General features: G+C 38.6%; 1 protein-coding gene across 1 annotated transcript; it reads right to left on the bottom strand.

Moving 5' to 3' along the window:
- Positions 1-1,176: 1,176 nt before the first annotated feature.
- gnmt (glycine N-methyltransferase) lies at positions 1,177-11,547 on the bottom strand. The gene is made up of 6 exons (XM_088433141.1): positions 11,250-11,547; positions 7,708-7,835; positions 5,455-5,571; positions 5,110-5,252; positions 3,336-3,457; positions 1,177-2,334 (listed from the first exon to the last, which is right to left on the bottom strand). Exons 1-6 carry the CDS (start codon positions 11,456-11,458, stop codon positions 2,163-2,165), a joined length of 891 nt encoding a protein of 296 aa, XP_088289267.1. The 5' UTR covers positions 11,459-11,547; the 3' UTR covers positions 1,177-2,162.
- Positions 11,548-15,580: the final 4,033 nt, after the last annotated feature.

Raw genomic sequence — 15,580 nt, 5'->3', positions numbered from 1 at the left:
TGACTGTGAGGTGTAGAGAAAACAATGAGGTCCCAGCGATGATCAGCAATCGATACACGGTGAAAGTAGATCATGAAAGTGTGCCTCACTACATTAGATTCATGAGTTCAGTACTATCAGTATCTCTGGGGGCTTGACTATTGACTAATGTGACTGTCTTTTATACTACCTTGCATGTAAGTAAAGACAGTGTAAAGACAGAAATTTGGGTGACAGCTGACAATGATGTGTCAAAATCTACCACTGTCACCAGTTTCGTCAAAACATCTCAGTACGAACGAATTGCACACCTTTGCGAAAACAAATCACTCTGCGTACACATTTTCACAAGAGGCGCTTGAGACCCTTGAGAGATGCATAGCTGTTAGAATAATATCATATATCATAATATCTTGTGTATTTTATTTCTCATATTTTATATCTCGACTTGAGGATACTGCTGGAAATGTGAATTTCCCTACGGGGATGAATAAAGTATCTATCTATCTATCTATCTATCTATCTATCTATCTATCTATCTATCTATCTATCTAATGTTAGAATAATTATAGATATAGTGATTATACATTTGCTACAAAATATTAATGCTCGCAATGAAGAAATGCTTTGCTGTGTGAATGAATAAATATATACTGAATGATAATAATGAATAAATAAACTGCTGATGTACTGCTAGGTATGTTGATGGTACGCTGGGAGAATGAGTGCACTGCTTGTGGGAAAAGAACTGTCTTCGTCATTGTTTTCTCTCAAGCAGAAGGAAGGCCGCTCAAGCCTGCCAGTCGGAGCATTCCCACAGCTGTGACTCTTATCGATGTTTTGCTATGCATTATCAGAATGTTTCGCTACGTATTTTTTCATACATGCATTAGTTTCTCACCCACATGCTCACACATAGGACAAGTACACAAGGTCCCGGCCATAGACTTGCGTTTTTTCCTGCCCCTTGAGGGCCGGGACCTTCATGTAGTTAGGGATCTCTGTAAGAAATAAAAGTAAGGGGAGTCGGAGAGATTGGCAGAGCGCAGTAGAATTGTCCTTGGCCGGTTCCTCTTCGCTCCCCTCATGCATGAGTTGGGAAGATTGCCTTGTCTCCTTTTTTGTGTACAATTTCTTACAAATGTCTGACAAATGAACCTGACAATAGCCCCTGGCCTTTATGACAGTTAAAGTTGCTGCTTTACTCCATGCATCTTTTTATTTTGCATGGTTAGGCTCATCATGATAAAATTTGTAATCAACACATTTCAATTACTGTGCAAAGTGTAAATCAAAGATTAAGGCGAGTCATTAACAAAACGTAAAATCTTTGGTTGACAGCATGTTTTAAGACAATGGTATGTTCAAACTTCCTGTGGTGCCACAGCTCATATTACTACAACAGTAATATGGAATTGAGGAGGATATTTTGCTTCGCATGCATCGCACACAAATCAAGTCACAAAGAGTTTAAGGCTACTTGTACCAAGAAATATTAACAAAGGTTAACTCTTAAACGTTCTCTTTTTTTGTAGCAAGCACACCAAAGTTGGAGCTGTTAAACAGTCACTATGTTTGATCATTTGGCCTTCAAGTAGCTTTAAGCTCAAACACCTTTGGGGACTGAAACTGAAATGTCTGTAGCTCTGATCCCACAGAGTCCTCACACTTTCCATACCCTGCAGGTAGGTTATAATGACATCAGATTCATTCTCAAAACACATTCGTGGCTTCTTGTTGGTCTGACATTAATTCCTGGGCAAGATTACATTACGAATGTAAATAAAATAGGAAAGCAGAGGATACAAGATAACCTTGCACCACAAAGTAAGATGACGCTGTTTAAGTAGACTGAAAAAGTATGTAAGAGATTTGTTGCTTTAGCTGTTTTTTTTCTACCCATGACAAAAAGCCACTGTGGACATCAACGATCAATTTGTAACAAGCTGGCACTGAGTGAGTTAAATGAATGCACATTTTTTTTAAGACCAATGTGGTACACAAAAATTACCTGTAAAACCCCTAAAACATGAACCCTTAAAACATTACCAAACATTGAAATGAGCTGAAAGCTCTAACAATCAGATAAAATTGATCATATTCAAAATGTCAGATTCATTGCACACAAACATGAAATAATCAATGCAGTTTAACAAAGATCCATGGCATTTGTGCCTGCGTGCCTAAACATTTTTCTTGCAAACGTGGATGAAGTAGCACGGTGCGTGAGTTTGACCCGGGTTGTATGTCATGAAATCTCCGTAAACGCTGTGCTCCACTTTGCCGTTGAAAGCTTCTTGCAGCAACACTTTAAAGTTGTCCAGGCGGTGAGGGTAGTAGGACAGACGAAATTTACTGAAAACACATTGAGCACACAATCAAAGATTACTCTCTCCACTTCATTTGGGTGCCTGTTGAATTTAGATTACAATGAACAGGATGGGCAAATACAAAAACTGTCAAATTTAGTGTTAAAAAGAAAATCCTGAATAGCACTTTTATATTATAAGAAAATATTGGTGGAATTATTTGGTTTGATCATTTAGGTTCTCCAGTTGCCCAGATGACAACTTTGCACATTTTGGTGTTTTCTCAGTCACTTTTATGATGTGGAAGATGGTCACAGCCGGGCATTTTCCAGAGTTACCCAATTTTTCAGAGTACAAGTCAAGTTTTTTCTTCCCCATTTTCAACCCTCATAACTTATTACGATGCAAAAACATGCACTTTCGGCAAGCGTCACCTAATTGCCTTTTTGTTGTCAGTAACGAGGCTGCGTGGACACTTTTTCCGGCGGAATTTGACGCATTATGAAAAGGAAAAGACTGCTTGACTTGTTTCCTTCTGCCCTTAGACCTGTGCTTATGTTATTCAAACATAGATATGTGGAAAAAAATAGTCTCTTTTTAGTGACGTGGTTAAAAGCTGACCCCCCCTAATATGCGGGATGAAAATGAGGGAAAAAAACTCGAATTGTACTCTTTAAAACATTTAAAATAAATCTCCGGAATTAACGCTTTACTTTGACGGCCCGACTACACATAGATCTAAGACAAAGCAATTGCTTTAGCCAGGGGGAGGGCATATATATGTATGCTTGCTGGTGTGTTCAAATTGCTAACAATTGGGGCATCGGAAAAATTAAAAAAAAACTGTTACAAAATCATTGGTTAATGAAACAATGATTGCGTATAATTTGTACCTTCAAAATTTAATATGAAAGTACTAACACCAACTGAAGATCCGTTCCATTAGGTAAAAAAAAAAAATCTGTTTTGGAGGTGTACCTAATGGTGTGATTCATCAGTGGATGAAGATGCTGCTGTAAGTGTTTTGAAAGCCACAACAACACCTACCTGACCTCAGGCAGGCTCTGAGGGCTGACCTGAGGAACTTGGATGGTGTAATCCAGAGTGATCATATGAGGCTTGTTATTCACCCACAGCACAGAAGTGGAAATATCCTGAGTTAGGTCGCTCTGCAATAAAAAACATAAAAAATAAACAGCTTAACATGTATGACTGCAAACGCTTCCTCAATCAATGGTTGTCTACTCAGAACTAATGAATCAAAAACAAAAATTGCACTTTCAGTTATAGACATGCAATTGCTACATTGGGGCGCACTCTGGCATTGCAGAGACGAATGAAGTGGATTAAGATTGACTTTACCAAAACCACACAGGTTTTGCATCAGCAAATACCTAAAGCTGCATTTCACTTGCCCAATCCAGATTCCCACAAGACAAAAAGGCTACATATGCAAATGCATCTAGCATAAGTGAAACCCAGCCAGCTGCCGATAGCATAGTACCAATAGCATCCTTATGTACAGTAGATGTATGTTGCAATATTATTACTGTTTTTACTATTTTCTGTTGATTACTCAAATGCAACAAAGTCAATGCTGAGAACCTCTCAAAATTGACATATTCTTCTTTATTTTCGAATGTCTGTCAGCTATCGGATTTTTTCAATGATTACATTGTGGTCTAACAAAAAAAAAAAACAACAGGGTAAAGTATAAGCCTAATGTAGATGGAGCCACTAAACAATAAAATAATCAAAGTTTTTCCAGTGCGGTGGGTTGATAAGTGTGTGGTTCGCAATTACTTGGTGAGAAGCTGTGAGTCACCATCAGGAATTGTTTCATCAAGGTGCTCTTTAATCACAATTGGTGTACATTGTGCCTTAGAGGTTCCTTTCTATTCTGTTTCCACATATATATACATATATATATATATATATATATATATATATATATATATATATGGAAACAGCGAATTTGGAGCCAAATGCTGGAGAAGGCATGGCGCCACTGTCTTTTTAATTTTTTCCTCTGCCTGCATTAAATATTTTCGACCCGCTATTTCTATGGAACACAAAGAAGTTATGAAGAAACGAAAATCAGGGAAATTTAAACGACAACGGTATGAGTTTGGAGCCAAGCGCTGGTGAAGGCATGGCGCCGCTGCCTTTTTAATTTTTTCCTCTGCGTGTATTAAATATTTTCGACAAGCTATTTCTATGGAGCACAAATAAGTTAGGAATGAATGAAAGTCAAGGAAATTAAAACGACAAACATGAAACAGTATGAGTTTGGAGCCAAGCGCGGGTGAAGGCTTGCGCCGCTGTCTTTTTAATTTTTTCCTCGGCGTGCATTATATATTTTTGACCCGCTATTACAATATGGAGCACAAAGAAGTTACGAAAAAATGAAAGTCAGAAATTTAAACGACAAACATGAGTGTGGGGGGACACACTCTTAAGTCCTCAAAAAAAAAAAAAAAAAAAAAAAGCTGTTAATTCAAGTTAATTAATCGCACTGGGCCGTGTCGGCTTTAATACCCTCGGCCCAGGTCGGTTTGAACTGGATTTTTTAGGCATAAACTATAGTTTATGCAGTCAGCACATAACATGATCCATACATAAGGCGCACCGGATTATAAGGCGCACAGTCAGCTTTTTTTTTTTTTTTAAAAGGCTTTTGGGTGCGCCTTATAGTGCGGAAAATATGGTGTTATATATATATATATATATATATATATATATATATACACACACACACACACACACACACACACACACACATACATACATATGTACACACAATTTTTGTTCCCCTTCACACCTTGTAGTAAACATTTTTGCCTTGTGGCGCTCGCCCAGTCTCTAAGATGTAGTCATAATTGCGGTGGTCAATGATGAGGATTCCACCTGGTTTGACCATGCTTGCAATGTTCTGCAGAGCCAACTTTTGGTCACTCTGGTCCCCTAAGAGCAACACAGATAAAACACAATAATTCATTATCATTTAAATGATGGAAGTCTATTGATTAGTGCTACCTAATGTGACAAGATTCAAATGTTAAATTACAATGACTGGACAAATCAAGAAGATTAAAATTTTTATACACTACTAAAAAATGTAACTGGAAACAATAGCCACCAACAATATTTGGGCCACATACTGTACCTTTAAAATCTGGTAAGTGGGCAAAGGAATTGCCAAGGCAAATAACCGCGTCAAAGCCATTTCCTCCTGGTTTCTGGACATCTTCAGGAAGCGTCAGCCAGTTGGCTTCTTCAATAACTGCCAAGTCCCCATACCCCCAAAAAGCACAGGTTACAATGACAAACAAAACAAAATATATGTATTACAGTGTCCCTGGCTTACGTTTTTTTTAATGTTGCGATATGAAATACCGAGTTTTTTCGTCCCCTCTTTAAGGTATTTTCCTCGCTTTGCGACAAAAACAACTGTCATGACCCTAGAGGGTTGGCTGTAATTGTGTTGTTTTGTCCACATCAGCAGGCATTTTTTGGTAAGTGCACTTATATTCTGTTGCCATAAATGCTTCCGTGCAACGCCACTACAACGCTGGTCTGCTATTGGGGGAATGTCCTCACCGAGATGCCGGTCTGCTTTTGGTCGGCCTCACTCGTTTGAAAATGGCGGAATGGTAAAGCTTTGTTCTATCGTGAGTGGTTACTAAACTGTAGTTATAGTGCATTTTACTGCTTAATTCAAACTTCAATGGGTAAGCCATGGGTACCAAGATTGCTCGTGATGTTAAAGAGAGAAGAAGATGATTTGGAGATAATCAAGAAATAAGAAGCTACCCTAGCCTAGGCTACCCTTATTTCGGGAATATGGGCATAACAAGCGCCACCCAAAAGGTAAATAAATCCTTTCTATATTTTTTATTTATGATGTGTTATAAATTCACACATACTTCATGCACACATACTTAGCACGCTTATTACCTACCGACCTACTGCAATTGAAAATAAGTATTCAGCCAATATTAGTATAAAATTTTGTTGTCCACTGACCACCTGTTTTTTTAACTAAGGCCGACAAGTAGCAACAAATAGCCGAAAATTAACGTATGGAACACTTTTCAGTTTATCCAGTAATACTGTTAACACAGTTTTTAAGAGACGTAAATGAGCTTAGCATGTTGGCATGGCCCTCAATAACCAATCCAGTTTTTCAAGTAACTCCAATGGAAAAGTTGGAGCTTTTGAATGATCCCCAAATACACTATAAGCTTAATAAAGTGAATTTGAATGAATTTGACCTTGAACGTTCGAATAAATGAACATGTACAATTAGAGCATTTAATTCTTGAGCACAATTTTCAGAACTTGCTGTACTCTAACAGCTGGATGGCAAAACCTCTAAGGAAGGTCGACTTATAACCGCACAACTCAAAACAGACCAAATTTTTTTCACAGTTTTTGTATGAATAACATTAATTCCAATGCGGAATAAGTCATATTATGTCATTTACAAGGCTTAAAATTTTTATATATATACCCCAAAGTCCATAAAAGATGCATCCGTTTTAGAACGTTTGCACAGAACATTGCAAAAAATACACTTTCATCAACCAAGGTCGACTTGTACTTAGAGAAATAGGGTACTTTCCGATTTATTTGTTTTGAGTTTGAGGACTCCCCTCTTTCATACACAACGTTCTGGGTCTTGAAGGTTCTACAGTACCAGGGTCTACCAAGGACGAATATGGGGAGTCAGTAGCTACTGTGTGTATCTACCTGGCTGGATTAATTTGCTCTCTTCTCACTATGAGCAGCCTCTATTACGCAACCCATTATAGTAAGTTTTTTATTTTGAAAAGAAAAAAAAAAAAAACTAGTAAGTGGATGGATCTCCTGAGTATTTACTAGAATTGAACAAGGACATTCAACTTCAACTTAAAGAAAGATTGATGCATAGAACGTGTGCTTTCTTGAAAAAATGCACGGACAAAGCAGATTTTTATCCTTCATTCAAGGTCACTACATTTGCGGCCCAGATATTTATACAGGGTTTCACTTTAAAAAACATTCACCACAAGTGGTGAAGCGCTACTTGAGGTGGCCATTCCGTCAGTGACTCGTAGCTTTGTCAAGCGCTAATAAAGTATATCAACTTATTAGTATGAAAGTAACCCAGCTGAAAATAAATGAAAGAAAAAAACGCTGATTTGGACCCACCCTCGTGCAGTTTGTCCAACAAATGACAACGCAGGGTCAATGAATGCTTCTTTTGTTTGTCACCCTGCTTGTTTGTCAGCTGTGAGTAAGCACTACTTGCTAGGCAGGAGTGGTAGTAGTTTTTCTCCACCAATTGACATACATACATTATGTCAGCATTCTGGTGCTATGCAAATAGGAAGACCCAACAAACATGAATGCTCAATGAAAGCAAAAATGATCTCACCCCATTGATCAAACGCTGCTTCTTTTCTCCTCTCCCATCTCGCCTTCAGTGCATACTTCAGCATTTTGTCGCTGGCATCCACACTCACCACATTGAAGCCCTCCTCCACCAACATAATGGAGTCCACCCTTCAAAATACAAAACACATGGTGTAAACAATGGGTGCACTAAAACAATCCAGTGATCAACTGTGTTTTATGTCTTGATAATAAGGAGATTATTTGTGAGGTGGTTGAGTCAGCTGTATTTTTTCATTCATCCGGCTTCTGTGTTCATTGGCAAGACAGCAAAATTACGAGAACAGCCTTTAAGTGCTTTGACGGGTTTATACCTGTCCGCTGACTTGTATAAGAATAGATTTAATTGCAACTTTGAAGTCACTACCTATTTTTTTCCTTGAAAACAAAAACTTTGTTTTTCCCAAACAAGGCAACTGGGGAAATGGCAAGAGGAAAATTAGTCTGTTTTTGTTAGCAGGTTTGGTGAGCTCTAAACTTAACTCATAAAAGATCCTCTGCTGCACAAAGTTTCATGAATTCAGGTTTGGCAGTTTTTGCTAATTTCTGCAAACAAACATGAACAAGCATGAAACAACATCTCATTAAGTTAACAGTGTGCCAGAATGTCATTGGCACTGCAAAATTAGTTAGATTTATTTTATTTTTCCATCTATTTTCATTATTTGTCATTCTTGAAAGACAAATCTGGAGTTCCACGGAAATTCTATTGTATCTGCCAATACCATGACAATATAGGTTTTCTATTGTATTTTATCCTATTCACTCATTACTGATGACTCTAAAACAAGCACTATCTAATAAATCAAGCCTCAAGTAGGGCTGCACAATTATGGCCAAAATAATAATCGCGATTAATTTGGTCAATATTAAAATCACGATTATTCATCATGTTTGGTCAAACATGTCTATTTGCCCTTTTTTAAAACAAGCGGTATATCAACGAGGCTTTGAGGCTTGATACTTACGAATAATGATAAACTAAATAGAAAAAGAAAAAAAAATTAAAACATATGACACACAAGGCAACAGAGCTAACTTACTTGCTGAGTGCGAACCAATGAAAAAAAATTAAGCCTACTTAGAACCAAGCACACATTTATTTACATTTAAGCAAAGTTTAATCAAATAGCGGTCAAAATGAAATTTTCAGTCATTTCAAATTGGATTTTTCAAAATGTTTCTCAATTCACAGCTAGCGCTGTACAGTACAGTATATATTAGGAATCAGGTGAGAAACTCAACGCCATTTTACAGTGGTAAATAATATATTAGGGTGAGAAAACAAGAGCTTTTGACATGCAAACATAACCAATATGTCAAAAGTGCTTGATTTGACATTAAATGTTAATACACATCTGGTTCTCTGAAATACACGAGTGCCAATGTTTCCAACCTTGTATTACTATAATAAAATTGTTGTTTTAAACAGGTTTTGATTTTTGGCTTTATTCTATAGTCCAGTATTGTATTGAAAAATAAATAAATAAATAAATAAAGCTGACTACACAGATTTCACTTTGCGCATGTTATTTTTGGAACATAACCCCCGCAATAAACGAGGAATCACTGTATACATTTATAAAAATCTCTGTCAAGCCCTGTATTTTCAAAAGAGGATTGAGGTTGCTCATTGTAATATGTAGAATAGTTTGAGACCACATGACCATATTTTGTATCCACATGACCTGAAGCGCTCCCTTTACTCTCCATGTTGAACAAAACAAGACAGATTGGGTAATGTGCAATGGCCACTGACCTGAAAACATAGTGCATTGCAATGATTAACAGCAACTTAGTATGGGAAGGGGAATGTACTTTGAAAATCTTCTATCAGACAAACACATTATATAAGCTAATTCATGTCAACACTGGCTCAGTGGAAAAAAATATTGATCTGGGGGCGGAGAGGCATTCATTTGATTTCTACAGGACAGTGCAAGTCCTCACTATGCTGAGCTGGAATTCATTTCAACTATTTGGAGAAGAAGTGAATAACAGGCACACTTTTTACCATTTACAATCTTCAAATAAATTGTATTTGTGTCCCCATCTAGCCATCTCTGTGGATGTCATTGAGTTATGTGTGACAGAAATCATTATGAGCTCCTATTAGGGACAGCGGGCTAAAAATAGTGAATTCAGTTGTAACAGCATTCCACCCTAAACATGTTTACATCGCCCCACATGCTACAGAAGCACCTGTGCTTTTTATTGGGGATCATACTGAACTCAATGCAAATATTAGAAAAAGCACTGGGAGATCGCAAGTTTAACCATGTTGAACTTTGGTTATGCAACAGATTTAGATGTGGACATCCTATCTTGTAGAGAGAAACAAGCAGCCAGTTGGAAATATCTAAAAATGACTGCGTGAATGTGTCTATGACCACAATTATGCTGTTAAGATTGTCTATGTATTGCTAAATTAAGTACATAGTAAGGTGGAAAACATGTATTTCTCTGGAAGCCAATGTGTATGTAAATAATGGATTTAAATTAAAACATTAAACTAATATTATCAAACATTCTTTGAGCAACAGTATGTGCCCCCCATTCACTGACACCACCTCTGGACCAGAGTCCGGCAGGAGTGGAGCTTCATTTGACTCTGCTGGGGCAACAAACATGCTCCAAAGCTTCTGGGTATCTGTTTCACCCCCACTCAAAATAAAGCCCTGACAAAATGTGTCAGGACCCAGCGGCCTCTTCACAGTCGAATATTGTGATAGGCTATGGGAAGAATTAAACAAACACTACTTGGGGGGCAAAATCCTGGGTTTTGTGCAAATTGGGCTGCTACGGTCACAAAAAAAATCTAGTGGAAAATTAGCCTGATGAGGAGCAGGAGGCGTGAACTTGTATGGCTGACACTATGACCTTGACTCAAAGTTGATATACTATCTCAAGAGATGAAGACACAACTGTGAACCAATCAAAAAGACCTGCAACAGGCAGTTGACTGGGCCAGTTTGTTGCTTTCCCACACAGAAATTTTGATATGCCACGTTGCTTAAACCCTCCTACTGCCACAAAGTGACAGGAACTCAACAAATGAGTGATGCCAACTCAGCACTTTCTTTATTGTCCATCGTCATTTTGTCCTCAGTTAAACCGTTCAGTGTGGAGAAATGCATACAAAAAGAAAAAAAAAATCCGCAGTGTTCAATTGATCTGAACTTGCACATACCTGATCGGTGTAGGTTTTCCAACCATCGCATTTTAGGTATTGATCAGGGAGAATGCATGTCGATTCATGGTACTGTACCTCATCATGTGGACATCTTTAGTCAACGTTTGAACAGTAGGTATTTACAAATCAGATTATACTTTTTCTAAAACATGTAAAAAAATTTAAACAATTACCGCCGATTTAGAAAATAAACCACAGGCATATAAAAGAACCTAAAAGATACTGGAAATGTATTATAGTTTTGCTGTTAGTCAAAGGTAAAGGTTTAATTGTCATCAAATGAATTGGAGTGTCGGTTAGCATGCATCGGTGCCTCCGCGATGTGACTTTACCCAGTTCCGCAGGCTACATCCAGCACCCTCTGGACACCGTGTTTTCTCAGCAGTGACACCACCCAGCTTTTGTACTCCTGCGTCCTGCTCTGCGTGTTTCCGATGTATAATTGCCAGACTTTTGCTGCTTTGCCATCGGCGTACTGATCAGGAAGACCCTCGGCCGCCACGCCGAGAGAGCGTGTCCGAAACACACCGTCGACCGACATTGCTACGGTTCTTCCTTGGTCTTTTTTTGTCAACGTAAGCACTGGACGACTACAGAGTCAACGTGGATTTTAAACACATGCTAACCTATTTTGTGGGTGTTTTTTATTTATATGAGAAACATGGGGGCGAGCAAACTTTAATCCAATGGGGCGCTCTTGTAAGTAGCCGCCCACTTTGTGATAGGCCAACAATATAAATTCGTCACGTCCGTATTTCCACTCAGAAGAATAAATATTAATGTAAACACATATTTTTTGTCCTAAAGGAACATCATGTACACTTAAAACAAGCTAATTTAGTTTTGTGTGTGTGTGTGTGTGTGGGGAGGGGGGGGGGGGGTCGCTTTTTTATGGGTTCGTCAGAATTATTCATTCTGTTTCCAGTTCACACCTCAATTTACTTTAAGACGTAACGTTCAGAAACTTATAAGAGGAAATATAGGTCATTGCAGAATTGGAAGATGTTTTGAATCGCACCCATCGAATTTTATGAATCCACAAACAAAATCCCAAACCATGCAAGTGTTGCCCTGGGACCACACCCACAAAACAAACAAACAAACAAAAAATCTAAGTTGAAAAGAATGCTTGAAAATAGTTTCCAATATAATATATGAATCTGACATAAAATTACATTTTCTCGTTTCACACCCTGCAATGACCGAATTGAATCTTAAATGAAACAGTCCAAATTGTTTTGTGTGTGTGTGTGTGTGTGTGTGTGTGTGTGTGTGTGTGTGTGTGTGTGTGTGTTGTTAGTTTATTTGCTGTCTCTTGCAGTTGTAGGAACATTTGTTTTGATAAACAGAGCATTTCAATAATTACTACTCATGGATTGTGCCCCACAAATGCATGTAACCCAAATACCATAACAATTTTAGCATGGTAGAAGACGAAGAAAACAGTGAATCACAAGAAACACTGGACTTGATATCATCAAACAGTTTTCAATATAAAAATAAAAAAAGAGCCAGTGTGTTTGTAAAATAGTTAGCCTTACTTGAGTCAAAAGCAAGCGTTTTTCAAAGGGAAGTGTTCTCTCACATCAACTGCAGTGATTGTTTCTGTCAATAGGGTTCCCTGGCTGTTACAGAAACTTCTCAAAAGTATTTGGCCCCAAATGGCCCACAAAACATTATTTGAACATGACAAAAAAATGCACATACATTGTCCTTAACATTGAAGTGTGATGAGCAATTGAAAGCTCCGTATTCTTATTACATTCTGCCATTCTCTGCTTGATTCATGCGAGGATGACTGGCAAAACGACTTACTTTGCCTGGTAGCTTGCCGTCATATCATCTTAAGTTGTATTTTTGATTTGAACCCCAAAGCAATCAGACGGCAGCCCAAATCAGATTCTTGCACAGACATAAAGTCCTGTCTTGTGGACTAGTCATCCAAATGAGAGTTGTATTCGAAATACTGTATTCAATTTGTAGTCATGAAAAAAAATCAAACACACACAATTTGCAGTTGTACTCACACAAAAACAATTCAAACAACAATTGTGCCCTTCATTTGGTACAAATTGAAATGGACACAGGTAGGGGCATGCATATGAATATTGGTGGCGATTGCTCAACATTTTTAATGACAACTGAATGTGACAAACCGAGCCAGAAAATATTATATAATGTTTGCTTTCTACCTTCAGTGCTGTCCGGAATCAACTGACACCTCCCAATTTTGGAATGTCACAGAATTCAATGAAAGCCAACGCACACAAGAAAACATTTAAAATATTTTCTGAGTTTTTATTGAAAAGAATGTTAGTGTAAACAACATCAATGGACAAATAGATAACATATTTTTAGATGTTAATCTGTTATATATGCAAATGTTAACCGAGTTAAGTGTCACTTTAAACATAATGTTACAAGGAATTAATATAGTCTAAATTTAACAATTTAAAGACAAATACAAGCTCCAATAATTGGTATCAGGTTACAAAGCAAACCACTGTGTTGGTTTCCCTCGGTTATGATTTAACTTTGTAGCGAAGTTGGTCATTGATTACAAACTGGGGTTAGTGTTTAAAAGTGGTCTTATCTGGTTTTAGAAACTGGATAATGGCTGTTGTCCAAAGTTTGCGTTTCGTTTTATGATGCAGAACACATCACATATACTTTCTGGGTCATCTGCTTAATGCATATTTACCCATGTTTGCTTTTTGTTCCTACTTACATACACATGAACCTAAGACTTTAAATAAATCTGAAATCTATTTATGGACCACAGGGTGTCTGCTTTGCATTGCTGCTAAACGATGAGACATGCTAAAGTGCTGGACTTCATCATAATAGCTTGGTTGGTGTAGTAAATATACTAAAGCCAGGTACTGTATGTTAAAACACATGAACTGGTGTCACCTTAGTACTATGGCATTGCTTACACAAAACATCCACTTCCGACAGCGTGTTCTCATTCATGATCTTTACACGCACGTGTAGCGAGTCTTCATAGCTTGTGAAATTTGGTAAAAACGACAGTAGATGGTGCTCTAGAACAGACAGTGACAACCAGTGGAAACTGGTGGCGCTTTGAGAGTGAGGCTATGAAGTCTTCCCCAGTGTGGCTATCAATTCATCTGTACATACAAGCATCTAGCTATCCATTTTTCATACGCTTGTCCTCGTCAGGGACTGAAGCCAAATTTAGAGAGAAACCCCGCCCATGTCGTCGCCAGCCAATCACAGGGCAATTAAGAGATCAAGACCCAGTCAAACTCTCATTTGCACCTGAGGAAAATGTAGAATCTCAAAACCCAAAATGCTTATTTTTGGAACATGGGAGGAAACTAGACTTTCTGCAGAACACCCACATGATTACAAGGACACAATGCAAACTCCACACCAGACCTGTGACCTCTGAAGTGTCAGTCACCATGCCACCCGGCTAAGCCAGGCATGCCAACATCAACCAACAGGGAAGCGGCTAAACCTGTCTGATTTAGCCTGTCACAATGGAATTAAAGGACCTACCTCATGACATTGTTACACTTTGCACAGTTAAATACATGCACATAAATATGGCACATTGACGACTTGGGGTTCAGTGGGGTAGTGGTTGGCACGTCCGAATCATAGTTCAGGGACCCAAGTTCAAATCCACCTTACTGCGGCCTTCCTGTGTGGAGTTTGCATGTTCTCCCCGAGCCTGTGTGGGTTCTCTCCAGTTTCATCCCACATTCCAAAAACATGCATGGCAAGTATATTGGACTCTCTAAATTGTCCTTAGGTGTGATTGGGTACGTGAATGGTTGTTCGCCTTTGTGTGCCCTGCAATTGGCTAGCAACCAGTTCAGAGTGTCCCAAAGTTAGCTGGGATAGACACCAGCAAGCCTGCGACCCTTTTGAGGACAAGTGGTTCTAGAAAATGGATGGATGGATGGACATCGACAATTTTTTTCTTATTAAATATGAGTTTTAGGACTGACATTTCTAAACAGGAAGCAAAACATCTTGCTGGAGGCCGAGCTTTTCACCATGTGGCTGTGCCCTTTATCATGTCGAAACATCCCTCCAGCTATCATCTTGACTGCTCATCCTCATGAGGGTCTCGGAGTGAAGGAGCCAAAAGAGGCGTTTTGTCCTTTCATCCATCCATTTCCTATTGCCCCTAATTTTCTGGTGCCTATCCCATCAGTCTTTGGGCAGTAGGCCAGAGACACCCTGAGATGGTTGCCAGGCAATCGCAGGGCACACAGAGACAAACGACCAGTCACACTCACAATCACACCTCAGGACAATTTTGTGTGTCCAATACACTTACCATACATGTTTTTGGATTGTAGGGGGAGAACGGAGTGCTCAAAGAAGACCTACGCAAGTATAGGGAAAACATGCAAACTCCACACAGGGAGGCCAGGGCAAGCTGGAATTGAAGCTGGGTCCTCTGAATTTCGAGGCGGACATCCTAACCAGTCTGTCAATGTGCAACCCTGGCCGCACCAGTTAAATCTAATTTCGGATTGAACATACTTGTTCACGATTGGATTTTTGGCTCTTTAAAGGAAGCCGTTCATTCATGAACTGTTCAGTTATAAAAATCTGTTGTTTTCTTAGCACTCCTATATATACTGTAGGTCAAAGTTCCCCTTTTTGGCCCACACCTGGGTTA

The sequence above is a fragment of the Hippichthys cyanospilos genome, chromosome 14, assembly GCF_059441005.1.
Source record: "Hippichthys cyanospilos isolate Australia breed blue-spotted pipefish chromosome 14, RoL_Hcya_1.0, whole genome shotgun sequence".
NCBI classification, from domain to species: domain Eukaryota; kingdom Metazoa; phylum Chordata; class Actinopteri; order Syngnathiformes; family Syngnathidae; genus Hippichthys; species Hippichthys cyanospilos.
The sequence above is the reverse complement of the archived record's forward strand: the minus strand, read 5'-3'. Positions and strand labels throughout refer to the sequence as shown.